This window comes from Pan paniscus, chromosome 7, assembly GCF_029289425.2.
Source record: "Pan paniscus chromosome 7, NHGRI_mPanPan1-v2.0_pri, whole genome shotgun sequence".
NCBI lineage: Eukaryota > Metazoa > Chordata > Mammalia > Primates > Hominidae > Pan > Pan paniscus.
In genome coordinates, this window is record NC_073256.2 from 127,640,881 (window position 1) to 127,663,513 (window position 22,633).

At 34.7% G+C, this 22,633-nt stretch overlaps 1 protein-coding gene across 9 annotated transcripts in view; it reads left to right on the forward strand.

The window, feature by feature from the left end:
• The window catches only part of LOC117981491 (putative uncharacterized protein encoded by LINC00269), a 920,685-nt gene that overhangs the window by 288,959 nt on the left and 609,093 nt on the right, over positions 1 to 22,633 (forward strand). Inside the window, exon 4 of one of the 9 annotated variants that reach the window (XM_063606874.1) lies at positions 335 to 449. The exons of the other annotated variants lie outside the window; for them this stretch is intronic. Coding sequence (XP_063462944.1) covers positions 335 to 449 — 115 coding nt within the window. The remainder of the gene's footprint in view (positions 1 to 334; positions 450 to 22,633) is intronic. 9 annotated transcript variants of the gene reach the window in all.

The following is a 22,633-nucleotide window of genomic DNA, read 5'->3' on the forward strand; positions in this document are numbered from 1 at the left end:
CCTAACTCTGAACACTATCTCCAAAAGAGTTTCAATTAACCAGATAAAAGAAGCCGTAACTTTAAGCGGAAACAAAATTCAAAGAAAAAAATCTACTAAATAAATAAGGCCTGTGCTGGGGTGTGTGTGTGTGTGTGTGTGTGTGTGTGTGTGTGTGTGTGTGTGAGAGAGAGAGAGAGAGAGAGAGAGAAGAGTTTTCTTAAGGAAACAGATACAACATTTTGTCTTTAAATATTTGAAGGATACTTCTGTGAATGGAGAATAAACTTGCTCTGTGGAATATAAGTAGTGAGAACAAGATCCAATACCTGGAAATTTCTTCTCTGGTTTGCAGAGATGATGCTGCCATTCGGAGTCGCTGGATATGGAATGGGCCACCTCAAGAACTATAAATGTGCTTTCACTGGAGACTGTCCTCAAAGATTATACCCACCTTTCATAAACATAATGTAAGAGATTCGTGCCTTGCATAAATGATAATAATATCAATTAATGTTAATGGAGTATTTAATTGCCACCACAACCAACCTTCAACCAACCTTCCTTCCATCCATCTTTCCTTCCTTCCTTCCTTCACTCCTTCCTTCTCTACTTCCTTCCTTCCTTCCTCCCTCCTACCCTCCCTCCCTCCTTTCTTCCATCTCTCCCTCCCAGCTGCTAATAAAAAGGTATGATCATCAACTGTGCACCAGGATAATGTTCAACACGGGACTTGCAGTGGCAAACAGACAGATGTGTTTTCTGACCTCATGGAGCATTCCTTTGAGTGGTAAAGACTGATAATAAAGTCAACAAATAATTAAGTATATATTATAATAAGTTCAAAATATGAATAAAGTGTACATAGAGGGCATAGTTGATATATTTGAAAATTTGCCAGGGTTTTCCTATCTCTATGCTATTGTATATCTTTTTTACCAGTTTGGTCTTGAGGCCTGTCTCATGATAGTGGCCATAAGCTCTAGCCTTGCCTGAACAGAAATTCAGGGGACTTAGTCTTGGATGACTACATCAGATATTTCTTTATTCTGGCAGACTACCTAATGCCTAAGTGTCCAACCTGTGACAAGGTATCCCTCTGGAAACTTATTTATACTAAGACACCCTCGTGACTTTTGTTCGACCTGTGTCCATTTTATTCCTATCAAGATATCAACTCTATAGGAGGTCCTAACTGGGAAAGAGTTAAGTTTGGGTGGTTCATTCAGGTAAAACACAGAGTAGGCAACTCAACAAAACAATATAAAATAACAGAAACAGTTTATTATTTACAGGTCCCAGAAAGAGAGGGAAGCACACCCCCGAGGACCAAGGGGAAAAGGCGATTAGTCCAGGACATGCATGCCCAACCAGTGGGTGGGAAGTGAATGAGAGTGAGCCAGAGATCTGTGTGCTGAAGTCTTTAATACAATCCATGGCATTACTTAGGTGGGTTTCCTGCGGAGAGTTCTGATGGTGAGTTTAGAGCAAGCGGGGATGGGTTCCATGGAGTCCACCGCGACTGAGAGGCAGTCACTGTGGCGTATCTGAGCAGTGGATGAGGTGTGTGGGGTCAATAGATTATATCTAGGCTTTTCCACAGGGAGATGGTCACCGGGAGTTGGTTGTATAAAGTAGATATCTGGATTGGACACATTAAGAAACTAGATGGAGGTGGAAAACTGTAAACAAGGGTGACTATGCCCTCATCCTGATATGAAAAAACTAAACATATTCAAAATGGATGCCAAGGCAACATAAAATTATAATTTGCTGTAAATCCTAATTACAGATAAATACACTGAGCCTCAGACAGGTTAACATCCAACAGCTAATATGTGCCAGAGCTGGATTTCAAATTCAGGTCTATCCAATCCATGTTTGCATTTTCATTGCACTTCAGTGGGCGGTTGAAGTAAATCCCTAATAAGGCACTTTCAAACCCCAAGATTCATATGACATATGCTGTATTCACAAATATCAGTGACTCAACAGTAAAGCTGCTTTCATAGCAACCATTTAATTGTTTTTATTAACATTAGAAATATTTTTCTAATTAAATACTGGTATCAAATTAAAATAAGATACGGTAAAGTATAGGCTATAAAGAATGGTGGAACCATTAGTCTAAAAATAGTAACCTACATTTTTTTAAATACATAATGCCATAAGATTTCCTGTGAACCCATTGAGAAGCTACATTTTCTGTGTATTCAAAATCCTGCCACAAAAGTTGGTATTTTCCCATAAATGTGAATAGACTGATAAGGAGGAGTTATTTTCTGAGATATTTGCTGCAAAATCATGTAGACTGTAAATTTGTCTGAAGAATAGACCTGAATATTCTTTGTTAATGTTGTTCCTAGGAATGACATTCAGTTAAATAATTACCAGGGATTTGACTGCAAGGTACCAAAAAGAGACAGATGTGTATATGAAACACATGCTGAGTTTGCACTCAGATAACCTGAGTTCAAGTCCCAGCTCTAAGCCTCAATTACCTTTTTTCTATCTGTAAAGTGGGCATAACATTGCTGATTTCACAGTGTTGAATGTTTAGGGTTGAGAAGAAGTGCTGTGCTACCCATAGAGAAATATATCTTCATGGCTGAATGAAGTCCAGTTTATTCCTACCAAGATATTGACTCTATAGGAGGTTCTAACTGGGAAAGAAGTTTGGGTGTTTCATTCAGGTAAAACACAGAGTAGACAACTGAACAAAACAACATAAAATAACAGAAACAGTTTATTATTTAAAGGTCTCAGAAAGAGAGGGAAGCACAATGAAGTGTGTAGGGTCAATAAGTTATATCTAGCTTTTAGCCATTATCCTCAGCAAACTAACACAGGAACAGAAAACCAAACACCACGTGTTCTCACTTATAAGTGGGAGTTGAACAATGAGAACACATGGACACAGGGAGGGGAACAATACATACTGGGGCCTGTTGGGAGAGTGAGGGGAGTGGGTAGAGCATCAGGAAAAATAGCTAATGTATGCTGGGCTTAATACCTAGGTGATAGGTTGATAGCAAACCACCATGGCACATGTTTACCTATGTAACAAAACTGCACATACTGCACATGTACCCTGGAATTTCAAGTAAAATACATTTTTTAAAAAGATAACATAAAAAAAGAAATATGCCTTGTTATAAAACCAAGCCTTAAGGTATACTGCATTTGTCTAGAATAATTTCAATAGTTTCTAAATGTTCAATTTTCTATATACAGTGAATATAAGCTTGTATGTTTCCCATTACACATAATGCTGAATCTCCCTTACCTCAACAGTTAAGAATTGTCTATTTATGGCTTATGGAATTGCCTCTGTCCTAATCTTTCTTGGAAACTTTTTCTTTTGCTGCCCTACTAATCTTCTGTGCCCCATGCTGTTTCTACCTGATATCCGTTGAATTAAAATGGATGCATCTTTGTTCCAGGGTTGAAATTACCTTTAGGGAGCCCTCTTTTTTCTATCTGCATGTTCTTAAATGATATCTCCTACATTCATGGATTTGTATTGCTCTGATTCTCGCTGTTTCTAATTTGGTTCTGACTAGAATTTTAGATCCGCTGCAACTTTAAGAATGTGTGTTCTCTTTTATTATATGCTCTGTGAAGTGCCTACCTGTAAAGCCAGAAGTAGCAGCCTTTTCTAGTAGGGAAGGGACACCTGGGTTGTTTTGGATTTGGTTGTAAGTGAATAACATTCAGCTGGTCACAGCCTGAGAAAGCCTTCCCTGCTGTGTAGATGTCAATGACTTTAGGACACGTACTGTGCTGTGCTGCACACATTTCTCTAGTATGCTGCAGCCTCGGATGTGTTGTTTAACTGTTTCGTGTCCAGTATATGAAGGCTATGAAAATGTTTTAAAATCTTCAAAATTCTCCTTATGGAAATGTTTTGTATTATTACTATCATTGTCATTACCATTGTGAGCTCTTGTGCTTTTCCTATATCACAGAGCAGGCGACTGTCTAGAGGAAAGGCTCTTCCCTCTCAAGTTACTGCCTAATCTTGAAATGAGTGGTGCAAATGTATTATATATTTATTATTTTGCACTCAGATTCATTTAATAAAATATTATCGAACAACTATTATGTGCTAGGCACTCATGTTCTGAAAGGTACAGTCATTGGTATTAATTATACTATGTACATTTACAAAATACATTTAAAGGGATCATGGGGTATTATCATTGTCCTTTAATGGATAAATACTAATGAGTGTGTAAATACCTTATAGGTAGTAATTCTCAAAATCGCGCCTAGACCAGCATCATCAGCATCACCTAGGAACTTCCTGGAAATACCCTGCTAAAACAGCCTCACTTGGGAACTTCCTGGAAATGCCTTTCTAAATCAGAAACTCTGGGGGTGGCTCCCAGCAATGTGTGTTTAAAAAAAAACCCTCCAGGTGATTCTGACGATGCTAGAGTTTGGAACCCAGTGTTTTACAGGATGTCAGTTATAGAGACGGTGGCAACGGGGTGGAAGTGGGGAGGTAGGAGAGTTGAATTTTGGTAATCTTAGGAGAAAATAAGAAAATGGTATGCATTTCCACTATGGAAGGAAAAGACTTGGCCGGAACAATTCAGTAAAGGGATGTGTAAAGACTGAATTTTACCACTTAAATAGAGGGTGTCCAGATGAACAGAGATATGAACAGTGAAAAGAAAGAATTAAAAAGCTACTGAAAACTTACTTCAGGTATGTCATTATTATACTCAGGGATGATTGACTCAGTAGTGAACATTGTTGACATTTGAGCCCCAGTCTGTCCTTGCAGACAACATTTCAGTGTCTGTGCTTATGGATCCTTAGAGCAGCACACGTTCTATAAATACTTTGGTGTCATACCGTCTTTTATTCTGCTGTAACTGGCATATCTTTCCAGTTGGCTTTGTTCCTGAAATTTCTTATGTTGATAACTTGTCTCACTGAAGGTGTCATCTGCAGTAATTCACGTACCACAACTATAAAAAGGATGGGATAACATAACCACCAAGGAGAACTTTAGCTTTGTTGATAGAATTACTCTTTGTAGGTCTTCTGAAAGACATTCTGGTTTACTCATGTATGTGTGAATGTGTGTTTTAGTGTAATATACATAACTATGTGCATGTGAGTGTATTTTTCAAGTGATCTGCTTAGTGAGAAATAGGCAATATAAATTTTATTTCATTACCTATGATGAAAATCTTTGACTATAAAAGGTTTCTTTATTCAAGTTGCTAAGAATGTTCCTGCTTTTAGTCAGTTCACGGCACTTGCATTGTCAGCATACACTATATAGAATTTCTCCTGTGAAATTCTCATTAACTTATATTAGTGTCCAAGCCATTAAGTTTGGATTGAGACTATAAAGGGAAAATAAACCAACCCTTTGCTTCATTGCTGATGATGTGTGTCATCCAAATCTCCCCTTCCCAGTGGCAAAGGCCCTCATGGTCATTAATATACTCATTCTTCTTTAATTACTGATTGTAGGAGCTTCCAACTACACTTTCAGATTGTATTATGTCATGCTGCTATTAAATTAAAAACAAATCATTCTTCATTTAGTTAATGAATGCACCTTAGGGACTCTCAATAAATATTAATTAAATTGTATTTCGTGTAGTTACGATTCTATTTGAATAACACAATCTGTTTCTAGATAGAACAAATGGTTAGGAATACTGGCAGGTATGTTTTATTTGGAAGAGTGTATAGTATGTGCTTAGCTATAGAAAAAACAGGGCAGTGTAGACACAGCAGTGGTCAAGGGAAGCATTATAAATCTCCAAATCACAAATATGAGTTTGGTCAAAAGATGGCAAACTTTATAAAGTTCCTGCAATTAGTTAGAGTCCATGGAAAATAAACTGTAATTAAAGTGAACATATTTTCTTCTTTTCCCCTATTCTTTCACTTTTCCTTCTTTCCTTGTACTTTTCCTTCATTCCTTGTATTTATTTATAATACACACACATCAGTTGTGAAAATGCAGTGTAGTGAGGAGTACTTTATGAAAATAGAATGGTAAAAAGTTGAGCTCTGGTCTTTACTTGCTGGCTTTATATTTTCAGACAAGTTACTTTATACCTGGGATTTTAAGTTTTCCCTTCAGTAAAATTTCTGTGAAATTTACTTGTAGAAAGGCAGTGTTTTATCTGTCCATTTATCACTCAGTAACACTTATTGATTATCTACTATGTTGCAGAGACTGTGCTCTGTGCACTAGTGGATGCCTGTGATCCCCTGACATGTACAAGATACATTGCTAGACTCAAAGAGGAAAATGTATTAGAAGAGAAAGGGGGATAATATTTAAGATTTTAAATATCCAAGTGCTCTGTAGGCACTCATTTAATTCTCACTACGATGTTGTGATGTGGGAATAATTATAAACCAATGTTAAAAGAGTAAGGAACTGAGGCTGAGCTCAAAGATTATTTAGTGAATTTTCCTAGGTAATAGAACACTGAGGTGGTAGACATGGACTATAAACCCACAAAACCTTACCATAGAGCTTGGGTTCTTAAAAATATTGCATCTTGGCCGGGCACAGTGGCTCACACCTGTAATCCCAGCACTTTGGGAGGCCGAGGCTGGTGGATCATGAGGTCAGGGGTTCTAGACCAGCCTGGCCAATATGGTGAAACCCCATCTCTACTAAAAATACAAAAGTTAGCTGAGCATGGTGGTGCGCACCTGTATTCCCAGCTACTCAGGAGGCTGACATAGGAGAATCACTTGAACCCAGGAAGCAGAGGGTCCAGTGAGCCAGAAATGCACCACTATAATCTAGCCTGGGTGACAGAGCAAGACTCCATCTCAAAAAAAAAAAAGCTGCTTTCACTCTAAATACATAATATGTAGTATGCTATATGTGTATATATTATACATATGTAATCATATACACATAATTGTACATAGGATAGGTAGCTATATTTATATCCCATTTTGTTCTAAGATTTTTTAAAGACAATACAAACATAATATTTATATTCCACTTTGTTCTAAGGTTTTTAAAGGTGATCATATATAAATAATTAATAGTTTCAGCCCGAGTATCTTCCAGTCCCCTAGGAAACACAAATAAAATATAATATTAGAGACATGTACGAAGTCCTATGAAAATGCTAAATAAGGTAAAATCAACTGCCTAGATAACCTAAACAAGCTGTGTCAGAGGAATAAATATTTGATCTATGTGTGGGAAAGCAATAGGCACTTACCAAGAACAGAAGGAGGTGAGGTGAGGGAACAGTATTCCAGGCAGAGGGTAACATGAGCAAGGACATGATTTTGGAGTTGCAGTATCATAGGATAAAATATTTACTGAGATGTAAGAATCCCGTGGATTAAAGAAGGAACAACATTGAGCTGGAGAGAAGTCTTCTAAGGTCAATGTAAGTGCCCAAGCAAAAAACTGTATTATCTCCGGTTCACAGATGAAGAAATTTGGCATAAAGAGACATTACAATTCAATGTCTTGTCATTCATGAAAATCAACAAAGAAAACTTCACTTACATCTAAATCTGGTAGGCTTATAACTCTCTAAAATCATACCCAATTATGAAAAATCAAATTTATCAATGTGTGAGAGCAGTAGAGGGCACATCAAAGCCAGAAATGACAAGAGAGTAGTGAAAAGCTTATCAGTGAGAAAAGTCATAAGAAAACAATACTCTTCAACTGGGAAGTTGTTGTGAAAGCATAAAAAGTAGAGAAGATTTTAGAATTGCTGACATTAATAACATTATAGTGAATCATTTAGAGATACTCAAACAACTCTTGAGGATTAAGGGGAGATTAGATAGCATATGTTTTAGTAGAATAAAGAGGTAAGTGATTGTAGAATAACATAGAAATTATCATTGAATGGCTAATACTCCTGTTGAGGTTGATCTGGAAGGTAAATGGAGTTAGGAGATCTAGGAGTTACATACCTAGTAACAGAAGTATGATGTATATGAAATCTAGTGAGACATTTGACATTATTTCTGTTGTTTACCCTGCTCACAAAAGGAGATATTTTAGCTAGAAGATAGTGTGATTATATGAATAAGTGACTACATGCCTGATTATATTCAAGAAGTGTTGCATAATTGGTTGATTCATTCTTGGTATTACTTTGATTCAGCCACACTGGCTTTTTTGTTGTTCCTTGAATAGACCAAGAATAATTATGCCCCAAAGCTTTGCTGTTTTTCCTCACCTAGATATTGTAACACCTTTTTTTTTCACTTCATTTAAGTCTTTGCTCAAATATTACCTTAGGAAGGTCTTCCCTGATCACTTATTTAGAATATGCACACTTATGCTCAATTTGCATTACCATAGATTTTTATTTCTACACAGCACTAGACAGTATCTACCATTATGAAGTTATTTGTCTCTACCACAAATATCAGGACTTGTTTTTAATGTAATAACTGACTCTACACCTACTGGCATACAGTGTTTATTAAATATTTACTGAATCAAGGAATGTCTGATCATCATTGGGGTGGGATACCTTGCAGAATTGTGCAAAAATGTCCTGTTTTACTCAGTAATTATATAAAGACATAGATGGCTTTTCAAAATCATGGAAACTCCAGAGAAGATGGCAGAGGGATTAGATATGTTAGAAAAAGCTCTATGCATTTTTAACACAATGCTTGGAATATAGACATATTGATCAATTTCTTTTTACCATATGCTCTAAATAGGTTATTTGAATCAAACAGATGAATGACCGAAAGCTAGCAAAGAATCCCTAATGTGATGCACTACAGCATTGTGACTCAGAAAGATTTCAAATAAAATGATGAAATAGACTACATCTAAGAAAGTGAAATGTAACAGGAAAACTGTGAAAACTACACTTGGATTTAACAAACAAAACTGCATTGAATTCAAGGGAGGTGATGGCACAATTAAAACTAATTCATAATGAAACAAATTCAGCCTAGTCAAGACTTGGAAATTGTAGTAAACCATAAACTGTATTATTATGTAACAAGGCTATTATAAAAATTGAGTCAATATTTGGCTTTGTAAACTAAAGCAGTGTTAAAGTGCTAATAACTCCATTATATTGTGTGTTAAATATAGCACATCTGAAGTATACCCTTCAAATTATGCATTCATTCATTTGATTAGTAAATATATATGGAGTATCTACTATGTGTTAGGCATTATTCTCAGTACTGAGGATGGGGTAAGCATATCTCCACACCTGATGTCTTTGTGATGGTATGTATTTTTGAACTAGAGGAAGGCTACTCCCCTCTCTGCACCTCAAGTTGATGGATTTATTGACAAAGCATTGGTGTGCATTTAGCAATAATAAATATGATGAGGAAAAAAGATGAAATCAGTAAAAATGAGAAGCTTTATCTGAAGTATTTGTATCTTAAGTATTTATGATTTTTGAGAGAGTAAAAAAAATGTATGTTGCTTTGAAGTTGAGAACTAAAGCCTACAGATGAATTTAAACATTAAATAGGACTTATGTCTGCACAAGTCCAAATTAACTACCTCTTGACATCACTCTCCTCAAAGTATTAATCTCTCCATTTGTAAATTTCTTAAGCACAGAAGAGAATTTCACCTTCAAGAGTAGTTTAGGCATTCTTTATTAGAGTTTGGAACAGGACATTTCCAATTGTAGATTTCTGTGAAAATGAATTACAGTCTCTGAAGCAGATTCCAGAAGGACAACCAAAATGTGGTAAGTGGGCGGTGATCACAGTGTGTTTAGAAAAATAAATTTTATAGTCTGTGATCTCAGAGTTTAAAACATTCTGAATGACTTACAAGACCTCTGGTAGGACTGTGCTTGTTTTATGAAGCTGAGGGGAAGTGAAGCACAGTCCCAAAGTTGAAGATCATGGTAGGAAATTTGTGAGCAGACTATAGAAAAAAGAGAGGAGGGATTAGAATAGAGAGGAAAATTGTGACTCAGTTACTAAAGCCATTAAGCTTTGCCTGAAATGAAGGCAAGTAAAAAGGTGTTTGTATGACTAATGTGGAAATTTTAAAAAGCTGAAAGTTGTAGCAGAATATTCCAATCCCCTTTGTAAACTTACTTTTCTTTGTGGAAAGTGGGAGATGGTACAGTGGAACTGGTGAATGTTTGTGGAAAAGGATGATATCAGGACGAACACAGGTTTCTTGGAAGTAAAGAAATGGGAAGACCTCTTGTGAAGAAGGTCAATGCTACAGGATGATTTTATTGAAATCAAGTAGAAATATCAAAGAAATATAAGATTAAAGATGGAAAAAAACTTTTAGAATATTAACTTGAGCTATGTAGCCAACAAATTATAGAAATTGCTAGAAGGAGAGATTTGTACCCAGGTGAGTAATTAGGGATAGTGGGACGATAGAAGCAGAGATCTAATGGGATGACTGGGGGGAACTATTAGGGAGGTATCTCTTAAAGGTTGATGTGGAAATGGCTAAGCAGGGTGATTTTTGCAATTTGAAGATAATTCCTCCTCAAATTTTATTGGTTATGCCAATGTTTATTTGAGAAAATATGGTTTTTGGGAAGTGGAAAATATATTCACTTCTTTGATCAGAGGAGATAACAGAAATGTCAGATTGTGATTGAGGCAGAAGTAAAGATTAACTGGTAAAAGAGGTAGAATGACTCCAAAAAATTAACTATACCTGTTAAGAAGACATATTAAGGCTGCCTGGGAAAGAGTAAAATTATGTCTTCAAAGTCAAGTTAATTGAGTAAAGGAACTTTACATATTGTAACTTGCCAATTTTGTGCACTGCTTTATCTTGAGATCCCTTGCACTGTGGCAGAACATAGACAGCAAAATATTGTGATGAAACGCACAGAATGTGGAGTCAGACTTCCTGGGTTTGAATCCAAGATCCATAACTTACTCACTACCATCTAACTTTGAGCAAGATATATAACATTTCTGTGACACAGTTTTTTTTTTTTCATTTATAAAGTTGATATAGTAAGATTCACTTCAGAAAGTTATTGTGAGGATTAAAATGAGTTGATAAATGGAAAATGGAAAAATATAAAAGTTTCTGATATATAATGAATGCACTGTATGGGATAGCTATTAAAATTCTAAATAGATGGCCAAGTGGACTGGTGCACCTTTTTATAAGATTATCCATTGTTGTTGAATCTTATTACTGTAGGTCTTGTCAAGATGCAAGGAAAACAAATGCAGAACCTCTTGATTAAGGATTTCTCTGGGGTCTTTGTTTATCATAGCTATTTTCTTTAAGGCACAAGTAAGTGGAAGAGTTATCTTTCATTTCTTTGCTCTGATAAGATTGGCAGAATGAATAATAATTTTAAAAAGTAATTTATCTATATCCCTTTATGGAAATGTCTGTGTACTTTTTGTTATCAGAGATTTGGAGATGCTTGTTTTCTTACATTATTAATGTTCTCCATGGCATCTAAAATGCCCTTTTACTCTAATTTGATCATTCAGTATCAGTCCCCAGTAACTTAGGAATCTGTATTTCCATAAATGCAATCAAATCATCTTCTCCTTTAGAATTCACCGACCCTGGAGTCTAGCAATACACAATCAACTTCGGTTTTTTAACCACTCAATCTTGTTTAGCAAAACTTGATTAGATTCTATCATCCTACTCATTAAAGATTCCATCTGTTTAAAACTTCTTTTCTGTTTATAACAAAATTTCTTTCTCGACCTCTGCGTTCTTTATGGCTTACTCACTTTTTGAATTTTGTAATCCAAAAAGAGTATTTGTGACATGTTTTTATTTTCTTTTTGCTTTAAAAAATATGATGTTTTAAAAGAAATTACGTAATTTTTAATCTACAAATTAAGAATTCCAGAGAGGCTATCCCACTTGGCACAACAGAGGGCTGGACTAAAATGAAATATAAGGAATGCACAGCATCAAGGGAAAACAAACACAAAAGAACACAAGGAAATTTTTTAAGATGATGGATATGTGTAATACCTTGATTGTGGTGAAGGTGTTTTAATAAAAAATAATCCCAAAAGCAGAAGAATGGGAGGATTTTGACCATTGGTACCAAAAAATTAGTCAAGGGATACTTCAAAATTTAAGTGAGACATTTGTCTGTAGGAAAGATGCTTAGAGGATGTATTGCATATAAGTTCTTAAAAGGATCCAAGATCAAGGACTGGGAAACAGGCTGAGCATGGTGGCTCACTCCTGTAATCCCAGCACTTTGGGAGGCCGAGGAGGGTGGATCATGAAGTCAGGAGTTTGAGACCAGCCTGACCAACATGGTGAAACCCTGTCTCTACTAAAAATGCAAAAATTAGCCTGGCGTGGTGACGCTCACCTGTAATCCCAGCTACTCTGGAGGCTGGGGCAGGAGAATTGCTTCAACCCGGGAGCCGGAGGTTGCAGTGAGCTGAGATAGTGCCATTGCACTCCAGCCTGAGCGACAGAGCGAGACGCTGTCTCAAAAAAAAAAAAACAAAAAAAAAAACTGGGAAACACAGTCAAGGTAGGCTAGTATAGTGAGATGAGTATGGGCTCTGTAAAGAAAATTTCTTGTTTTCAAACACCAATTCTACCATTTATCTCTTTGGTAAAGTTACACAAAGTCTTTGAGTTGCAAATTATTATTATTATTATTATTATTATTATTATTATTATTTTGAGATGGAGTCTCACTCTGTCACCCAGGCTGGCTTGCAGTGGCACGATCTCGGCTCACTGCAAGCTCCGCCTCCCGGGTTCATGCCATTCTCCTGCCTCAGCCTCCCGAGTAGCTGGGACTACAGGTGCCCGCCACCATGCCCAGCTAATTTTTTGTATTTTTAGTAGAGACGGGGTTTCACCATGTTAGCCAGGATGGTCTCGAGCTCCTGACCTCGTGATCTGCCCACCTCGGCCTCCCAAAGTGTTTTGCTATGAAATAGGAAGAACACATTTACTACTGAATTTTGGATTAGATGATATGAAATTCTTAATTCATTGGTATATACTTTATTTTTTAGATTTTTTCACATTTTTCTGGCTCCTATATATATCTTTGAATGTAATCTACTGCAACATATTTTAGAGAATCAGATTTCAGCCACACTGCATTTGGTACTGCATTTTGGAAACATTTGCCATTTTTTTACCTAGAATATTTCAACTGTCACATTGCTGACCTTGTCAGTCAATTCTGAGCTTACTCTCATTTACTCAGAGTCCTTTGCTGTGCAATGTATGGTGTCAACACATTTCCATTTTTCTCATAGTATATACTATTTTGTGAAGTTATTTTGCTCATTTATGTATATGTTTACTGTTTGTCTCTCTCACTAGGATGAAAGTTCATTGAGGGTTTAGCTGTCTTACCTCTGTCCTATAGATACTCAAACTCTATAGCAGTTTTTCTTTCAAAGTAGGCAGCAAATAATTATTTTTTAAACTAATGATTAACTTACCAAATATGTGTACGTACATAAGGCAGTGATTATTGAGGACTTAACTATTACTTGAGTAATAGAATAACCAGCTACCCAAGAAGAGTTGCAAGTAGCTTAAATAGTAGGGAAGAACTTATATTTCTTCCTTGAGGCTGTTTTAACTGGATGACCCAAATTTGCAGCAGGAATTCTTTCTCTGTGAAGTAGTATGCACTATGGTTGAGAGGGATGTGTTTGGATAAATAAATCAGTAAATTTATATTGATTACCAATTATATACAAGCCATATAGAATATAAAGATGAACAAGAAATTATAACTGTCTATTAACAGTTTACAATCTAGGAGAGAAACAAACGTTAGACAATATCCAAAATTAAAGGTTTAAGAATATATATTAAATAATAATAAAACAGGTCATTTGTGCTTTTCCTTGATATTTTAATTATGATAAAGTCCAATTGCTTAACATGCAACAGTGACAGAGAGATGGACAATTATAGACTTCTTCAGGACTTATTGGCCACCCAAGAAAGTGGGCATTGAAAGAAATATTGGATTCTGATACCCAGCTGAAAAAATGAAGTCTGCTTTAGGGAGCAAATGGATTGGAGTATACCCGCTAGCTCACTAAAATCTCCTGACAAGTTCTAGAGTTTTCTGTCTCATTAAACTAATATTAAAGTATTTTACTACAATATCTAGTGCCAAGTCAGCTTTTAATAAACATGGGTTAAATTAATTAATGAATGAAAATAAACAATCAGAAGCCTAGCTTTCCAGTATTATATTTTGGGATGTGGATCTCAACATCAGAATGTTAAAAATAGGATAGTAACTCATGGATATATGCCATTATTATCACATTTCATACTCAAAGCTGAGGCACAAGATGATGAAGTGACTTGTCCAAGTTAGTTGCAGAGCTCCAAGTCCAGATATTTTGCATCACCATCTAACATTTTTTCTTATTATATAACATTGCTAAAAAAAAAAAAAAAAGATTTCACTGATGAAGCAGTGTATCATATCATGTAGGCTAGAGGTTTCTAATATAAAGAACATAGAGCCCAGGTATTACAACTGAAGTTTGTGTGTGTGTGTGTGTGTGTGTGTATGTGTGTGTTTTATCAACAGATACCATTGCATTTCACAGATTCTCAAGATAGCCTATGTTACATAGGAAGTATTACCAATGATTAAACTAGGCCTTGAAGAATTTGGAGAGGCAGAGGTAAAATGGGCATTCTGGTAAGGTAGGAATGTTTATGGCTAGTTCAGGGAATATTGAGTTGTTTCAAATCTGACTTGAACATAGGATTCATTTAAGGTATAAATTGGAGAAAGAACAGGTAAATTAAAAACAGACTTTGTAAAATTTTGAACCTAGATGTTATTGACTGAGCCATGAGTATCAATTAAAGGATATAAGCAACTGTGGAAGATATTAATTTATTCTTCTTTTATTCTATTTTTTTCAATACAGTATGCATATGAGGCCTCATAATGAAGTAACCATAAGAGAAGTGCATTCTATTTTAATCAGAAGGATAGAAGTAAGGGTTACAATGTAATTTTGGCAAAATAAACTAATTTTTCAAGACTGCAGCAACTACATTTATGGACTATAAAAAAGGAATTATATAATCTTTATATAAATGTTAAAAATATTTATTTTAACTAATTAAAAATTCCTGTACTGTTTATTAAGAATCCCTTGTTGAATTAGTACATTCTTTTACTTTTAATAAAGTTATGTTGAAAATAATTGAATAATTTAATAGATGTAAGTTTTTATAGAACTAATATCCTTCAACATTTATTTAAAAATTGAGATTGGATCCTCTGGACAGAATAGGTAAACTGTGATGTATTTGATAATGTTGATGTTTTCTCATGGTAAATATATCTTTCTCATTTTTTTATCTTATAAAATTCAATATATCTTGGGAAGAGGAATCCATGATATTATCAATAGTGTTACATCTTTCTCTACATTGCTCCTCTTTTTACAGATGGATTTAAGACAGTATAAAAACACCTGTGAAGTAAACGTGTTCCACATTGAAGATGCATTTCAGAACGTAATACAGGTGGTTCAACTTCTTGATTTTGCCTGGGACCAGCATTGCTATCAATGCACATTTAGGATAAAGTTGAAGGTTATGCTTTTGCAGAAATGTTGATGAATTTTTACATCTTTCTGTACCTGGTCCCTTGGGCAGTTGTGAGATAATTGGACCCTAGTCTATAGTCTAAAATCATAAAGAGTATTCTTAAATATACTGATTTCCAGAGGGAGAAGGAATACTATGATTATCAAGGGTCTGCATAAAACAGTTATATATATACACAAAATATATATATACACACACACATACATACACACATGCACATATATTATACATATATACAAATTTTTCTAAAACCATTTAGTTATTGTGTAAAGCTAATTTTAAAGAATCTCAATTAGGAATCAGCCCAAATAGAAAGAAAAACAATATTTCCTCTTCTCTGAAATATGGTAACCCAGATGATATGTGGCAGAATAAAAGAGTAATTATATTAAGTGAGGTAGAACAAATGGGGATGAGAACTGGAGCCTGACTTCAGGATCTAGAAGGATGTGAGGCCAAACCCTGGTAAGGAACAGGAGATGGATTTTATTTTAGATAGAACAAAATTAAGATTATGGTGGCAAACAATAGGTGCTAAACCTGGAAATAATTTGCATAAGATAATTAAGCAATAACTAAAGATAAATCCCAGAGCAGAAGAAACAGAGCAAGAAAAGAAACTCGATATTTGTAAATTAGAGTAGGCAAACCATTGGTATTCGAGTTAAATCATCCTGTGATTTACATAAAATATTTCTCTCTGGAGTTGGGATGGAAAATAGAGTCCAAAACCTAAAGGTATCAAAGTACTGTTTTGGTTATTAAGGCTTAAATTTGAAGAGGGACGGTAGAACTTCATTACCAGCCTAGGGTACACAGAACACTTACTCTTAGGAAGTGCAGTTGTCCCACTAGAACCTGAGATCAAAGTGAAATGTAACAGTATCATTATGAAAGAAGAATAAATTCACCCTAAATTTAAATACTTATATACCTCAAGCTAAGGATGTTGTTTCCTTAGCTAGGATGCTCCTTTAGCTAGAGCCATGGGAATAGTGAATTCTGCAGATGAGAGTCAGATAATCTTAGTTGTGGGAAGAGAACAGCCAAGAGAGGCTGCCAGAAAGGATGGGGATATGTAAGCCATTGCTCTGGGGTGCGTAAAGAAACAACAGACTCACTCTTTATTTATATTTTACTTTTTGAAGTTCTATATTTGAAATTTGTTTCAAAAATATACATGATGTATTAGTAGTACAAACATAAAATCTATATATATATATTTATGCAAACGTATTTGTAGTGTAGGATCAAGTATTTTCTTATTGATATGGGTGGAAGATCACAAATTTGGATACACAGAAGTAATGGGAAAGGTTGATAGTATTTATGTTGGGAAGTCTTTAATTTACATTTTGTACCAGTTGAGAGAACTTGGAAATTTGTTATTTCTCTGTAAATTAGTTTTCTTATCTGAAAAATAGGAATATCAAAAACTCCTCATAGTATAAATTACATGTGCACTTGTCACACAGTGGGCATTAAATTTATGATAATCATTGATATTTTAAATAATATTTAAATCATCTTTTAAAATCAAGTTATTTGTTTTCTTTTACTGAATGGAGTTTTTTATGTGATATTATGGCTATTAACCATTTATCAGATGTCTAGTTTGGAATTTTTTTTCCTATTCTATAGATTGTCTTTTCACTCTGTTGATTGTTTCCCAAAGCTTTTTAGTTTGAGGTAACTCCATTTGTCAATTTTTGGTTTTGTTGTCTGTGCTTTTGGGGTCTTATCCAAAATATTGTTGCCTAGACCAATACAGTGAAGCTTTTCCCCTATGTATTCTTCTAGCAGTTTTATAGTTTATGGTCTAATACTTAAGTCTTTAATCCATTTTTAGTTGATTTTTGTGTATGTTGTGAGAAAAGGGTGTAATTTCATTCTTCGGCATGTAGATATCCAGTTTTGCCAAGCCAATTTATCAAAGATACTGTCTTTCTCCATTTTGTTGAAGGAATAATTACAAATGATTTATTGTATAGCATGGTGACTCTAGTTAATAAAATTATTGTATTCTTCAAAAATGCTAAGAGAGTAGATGTTAAGTTTTCTTATTACAGAATTCACAACCATGTTAGGTAATGTTCACGTTAATTAGCTAGATGTAGTCAAACCACAATGGATGTATAGTTCTAAATATCACCTTATATATGATAAATACATGCAATGTTACCTGTCAGGTTTTTAAAATGTAAAATAAAATAATAAGAATATTTAAATCCTAGTTTAAAAACAGTGTTATGAGAAAAATTATCAATATTCAGAATTGTATGCACTCTGAGGAAACAGATCATAATCTAATAAGTTCTACAACAGAGAGGATTTTTACAAAGTATTGTACACAATTTTGTTAAAAATTATCTTTTACCATAAAATTCTCCTAAGCTTCAGGCTATTGAATCTACCTAAAATTTATTTTATGCAACTAATATAAAAGAGGGAGAAAATATATGCACAATAATGTTCATTATTAGGTTAATTATTATAATGAAAATGTGAAGCAATTTAAGAAGTCATCAAAAGAGGCCAGTTCAAGTACTTTTGAAAACAAACACATGAGGCCGGTATGGTGGCTCATGCCTGTAGCCCCAGCACTTTGGGAGACCGAGGTGGACAGACCACTTGAGGTTAGGAGTTCGGGACCAACCTGGCCAACATGGTGAAAACCTGTCTCTACTAAAAATTTCAAAAATTAGCTGGACGTGGTGGCGTGCACCTGTAACCCAGCTGCTCAGGAGGCTAAGGCAGGAGAATTGCTTGAACCCGGGAGGCGGAGGTTACAGTGAGCTGAGATCATGCCACTGCACTCCAGCCTGGGCAACAGAGCAAGACTCCATCTCAAAAAAAAAAAAAAAAAAGAAAGAAAGAAAAAGAAACAAGAAAACTAACATATGAAAAAAGTCTGTGTTCTAGTGTTAAGAAAAAAGCACTGTATTTGTATGCATGATTATGCCAGTAAAGTCTGCTATCTATCTATCTATCTATCTATCTATCTATCTATCTATCTATCTATCTATCTATCATCTATCTATCTATCGTCTGTATATATGTAAAAAGAGAATAAATGAAAATGGCAACAGTTATATTAGGGTGGTGGACATATAGTCAACTAATTTTCTTTATTGTTTCTCAAATATTTTACAACTTAATTATGGTATCTTTAAAGACATATTTTGAAAGTAAGATACAGGAGACATGTGCCAATTTTCTTTTCTTGCCTAGTGATTCTTTCTTTGGAAAATAACCTTATTCTACTCCATGGGATTCTGTGGACTTTTAAAATTATCAGATGATCTTTTTCTTTCACAGATGCCTAACATAATCTGGGTTGGCCAATCAAAATACTCCATCTCCCTGCAAATAATGAGTAACACTGGAGCAATCTAGGCTAAGAATAATCAGTATTCATTTAGGAATTTATGTGAGTTATGTTGCTAAGGTCACTCTCTTTGCAGCAGGTTGATCAGTTAATAGAATGAGTCTTGGGCCATCACTTTTACCATTAAGAGAGTAGCAATAAGTGACAGTGGGAAAGAAACAGACCCTTTATTATAAAACTTGAATTCACCCATATCTGAAGTTTTTAGCTCTAGAGTTTTTCCTTACTTGAGTTAGTAGATTTCCATGTTTCTTAAGTTTATTTTTGGTTTATCTTCAAGACACAACATTTTGAGTAGGAGATCAAAAAAAAATCAACTAATGAATTAAAAGTTCTCAACATTTGAAATTCCAAAGACTGGGTCTTTAGTACCTTGGTTTCACCTCAGAAATATGAATAATATCATATGAACAAAAAATAAAATGTTCTATTTCTTACACTGCTTAAAAGCAATGTTATTAATTAAGCTTATGTATTATTCTGAACTCAGTTATTTGTGTTTATGGAGAACATTAGTTACAATCTCTCCTCAGCACAACTACTAGTTTATTTTCATTTTCCAAGAATTACAAAATTTCCTGTTTTCTACTTCAACTTCTCTTGAGACAGAATGCAAAGAGAACACCATAATCATTGAAGCCAGCTGCTGTTAATCTATTTTAGGTGACAGATTCTGGGACATTGTGGCAAGAGTACATAAATGACGCCTTTAGATAATCCTAGAAGAACAAATTGCAAAACTATCACATAACTTTATTGAGCCAAGCGAAAAGAAAAGAAAAAGATCAAACAGAACAAAAATGTTTGGAAAAATGTGAACAAAAGAAAGGGATTTATGGAAGTTATTTTTACAATGTTTCCGTATGGATCCTGACACAGCAAAAAAGATGCTGGAGTGCATAACACCTTTTTCAAGCTTTGTTGGCAGGCACTTCTCACTTGGGGGGAGCTTTATTTTATTAAATGGCTGTCAGGAAAGAAAAGGGTCTGCATTATCACATTTTTCAGGAAGGGTAATCTAGTGCAACAGCTGTTTGCCTTTGTATATTATTTGTAATTCTGTCTCTTCAAAGGTATATTTGGAGGCTTGATTTTGATTTACAGCATGTTATTGTAAGTGTAAAATAGATAATTGGTAATGTGCACAAAGAAAGTCTAGATTTCATACAATAACCATGTTATTTAGAAGAATACATGGAATTTAGAATTGTAACACTTTTCTATAGTTCTTTTAAAATGCACTAAAAGTGAATACTGCTGAAAATTATTTTTGGGTGTAAAGCTTATATTAGCGACTTTTCATAAACAATGCATGACTTTGAATTATGTGCTTCCTCTTTGATGAAATCTACAATGTAGATTGTATTATCTCTTTAAATGTCTTCCCTCTTCCCACCTGCCAAACCACTAGATTGTGAGCTCCTTGGGTGCAAGGATTATGGTTTATTTATTTTATTTATATTTGGAAACTAAGCATTTCACATCATGTCTGACATGTATTATTTGATAACTATTTTCTGAATGACTGACAGTAAATGGAGAAAAATTTATTCTTTCAATGGTTGTCACTTGTTACCTGTGACAGATATTTTGTCTGCAGTTGCACATGATTTTATTTTAAATTCTGACTACTATATTTTCTGGTAGATAATATTAAAACAAACAAATAAACTGGAATTGGATTTAGACAAGCCGGAACTTGATTATATCCATATGCCTTTATGGAAGAATGGCTTAAAGAATGGCTCTATTTCATACCCATTTTCTCTAACTCATTCAGCATTTCTTTAATTATATTCCAAATAACTTTAAACCCAGGTTGTGCTAGATGACAAATGAACTCTATATCCAAGTACGTTTGTAAATGTAAATGCTACTTGAGTTCTATATTGCCCTCCTGGAAATTCATATAGAAATCATAAAATAAATGCCTTGAGAATATTTACTTTGTTTTACTGCATATAGTTTAACATGTTAAAACCATTGCTTGCCATTTTTTTGTACATAGAAATCTTTTTTTCTTCTAAAGTCTATTACCATCCCATGTTAATTATGAAGAAAACATATCAGGTTATGATATCCAATATATTTTAAGGTTATACCAGCATTTTTACACTTGAATTTGCTCTAGGTTTTTGCTCGTTCCAATTGCCCCAACAATCTATTATGTAAATACCAATGTTTTTTGTTTAGGCAAAAAAGTAAAGAGTTTTTTCACTTTTCTATATTCTACTGTATAAGATATACAGTATTCATCTTGAGCTGACTGGTCCTTTTTACTTCTCCAGTAGAAAACTCACTGAGCTAAGAGTTCCTATAAGGAAGCCAGTCTGAGCTTCAACATGTTCTAAATATAATCAAGAAAGCAAAAAGTTCTCCTTTTTTTGTTTTTGTTTTTTTGAGACAGAGTCCTGCTCTGTCGCCCAGGCTGGAGTGCAGTGGAATGATCTTGGCTTACTGCAACCTTTGCCTCCTGGGTTCAAGTGATTCTCCTGCCTCAGCCTCCTGGGTAGTTGGGGTTACAGGCACCCGCAACCACACCCGGCTAATTTTTGTATTTTTAGTAGAGACAGGTTTTCACCATGTTGGCTAGGCTGACCTCAAACTTCTGACCTCAAGTAATCCACCCACCCACCTATGCCTCCCATTGTGCTGGGATTACAGGCATGAGCCACTGTGCCCGGCCCCATCTTTATAATTTCATCTTATGCTCTCTGGCAAAATTACCTAAAATATATTTGAAAAATATCAAAATTTTAATTACATTAGGTAGTCTCCCATGAGTTCTAAATCTGTTAGAATGGTTCTGGCATGTATCCAGTAAAGGTGTTGATATTTGTTGATTATTTAATATGGCATCCATTATCCTTATTCATTTTTCCTTGATTTCATGGGTTCTCCTATATTTTTGGAATTTCTTTGTTTGGATAAAAATGAAGCACAATTTTGGCACTACTGCAAGTCATTTCATTATGAATTTCATAATGCTTTTTCTTGGCAGAAATGAGGAACAGAGGACCATTTAGAGTAGAGTAAGGTGCTTTAAGTGAGAAACTAATTGGCAGGTGGAATAGATATTTTATTTTGCCTTTGAGTGTACTGTCAGCAAAGAGCTATTGAGATCACAATCTTTCCTACACATGTAGAGGCACATTTCAAAGAACACTGTGAGAACATTGAGTTTCTGTCTGGGAAGTGGTATCAATTCTCTCTCTTTTGTAACCCTTTTGTAACCCATGCTCACTGTTAGTGTTATCTGCTGCAAAATATTCTACAATGAGATTAGCAAAATTTTAGGGACAAAGCTTTGAACAGCTCTGTCAGCTAGTTAGAGAACTCTACTATAAAATTAGAAATCACAGCTCATTGAGTTAAAAAAAAATAAGTCAGGGGTGAACATGCATGCTTTCATAACTTCTAAACTTTGGTATTGGGTATGAAAATAAAACAAGATTAATTTTGCCACAGAGTATCCTAGTACTTGAGTCCCTTTATTAATATTTTTATTGATTTTGTACCAATTTTCTGAATTAAATTATCGGATTTTATTAGCCAATATACAGAACTTATTCTAAAATTATACAAAATTTTTCTAAGATTATACACAATTGTAGTGATGTTATAACTCAACCCAACGACTCACTGATCTGCAATTGAATATTACATGCAGTTAGCATTCAGAACCATTATTGTCT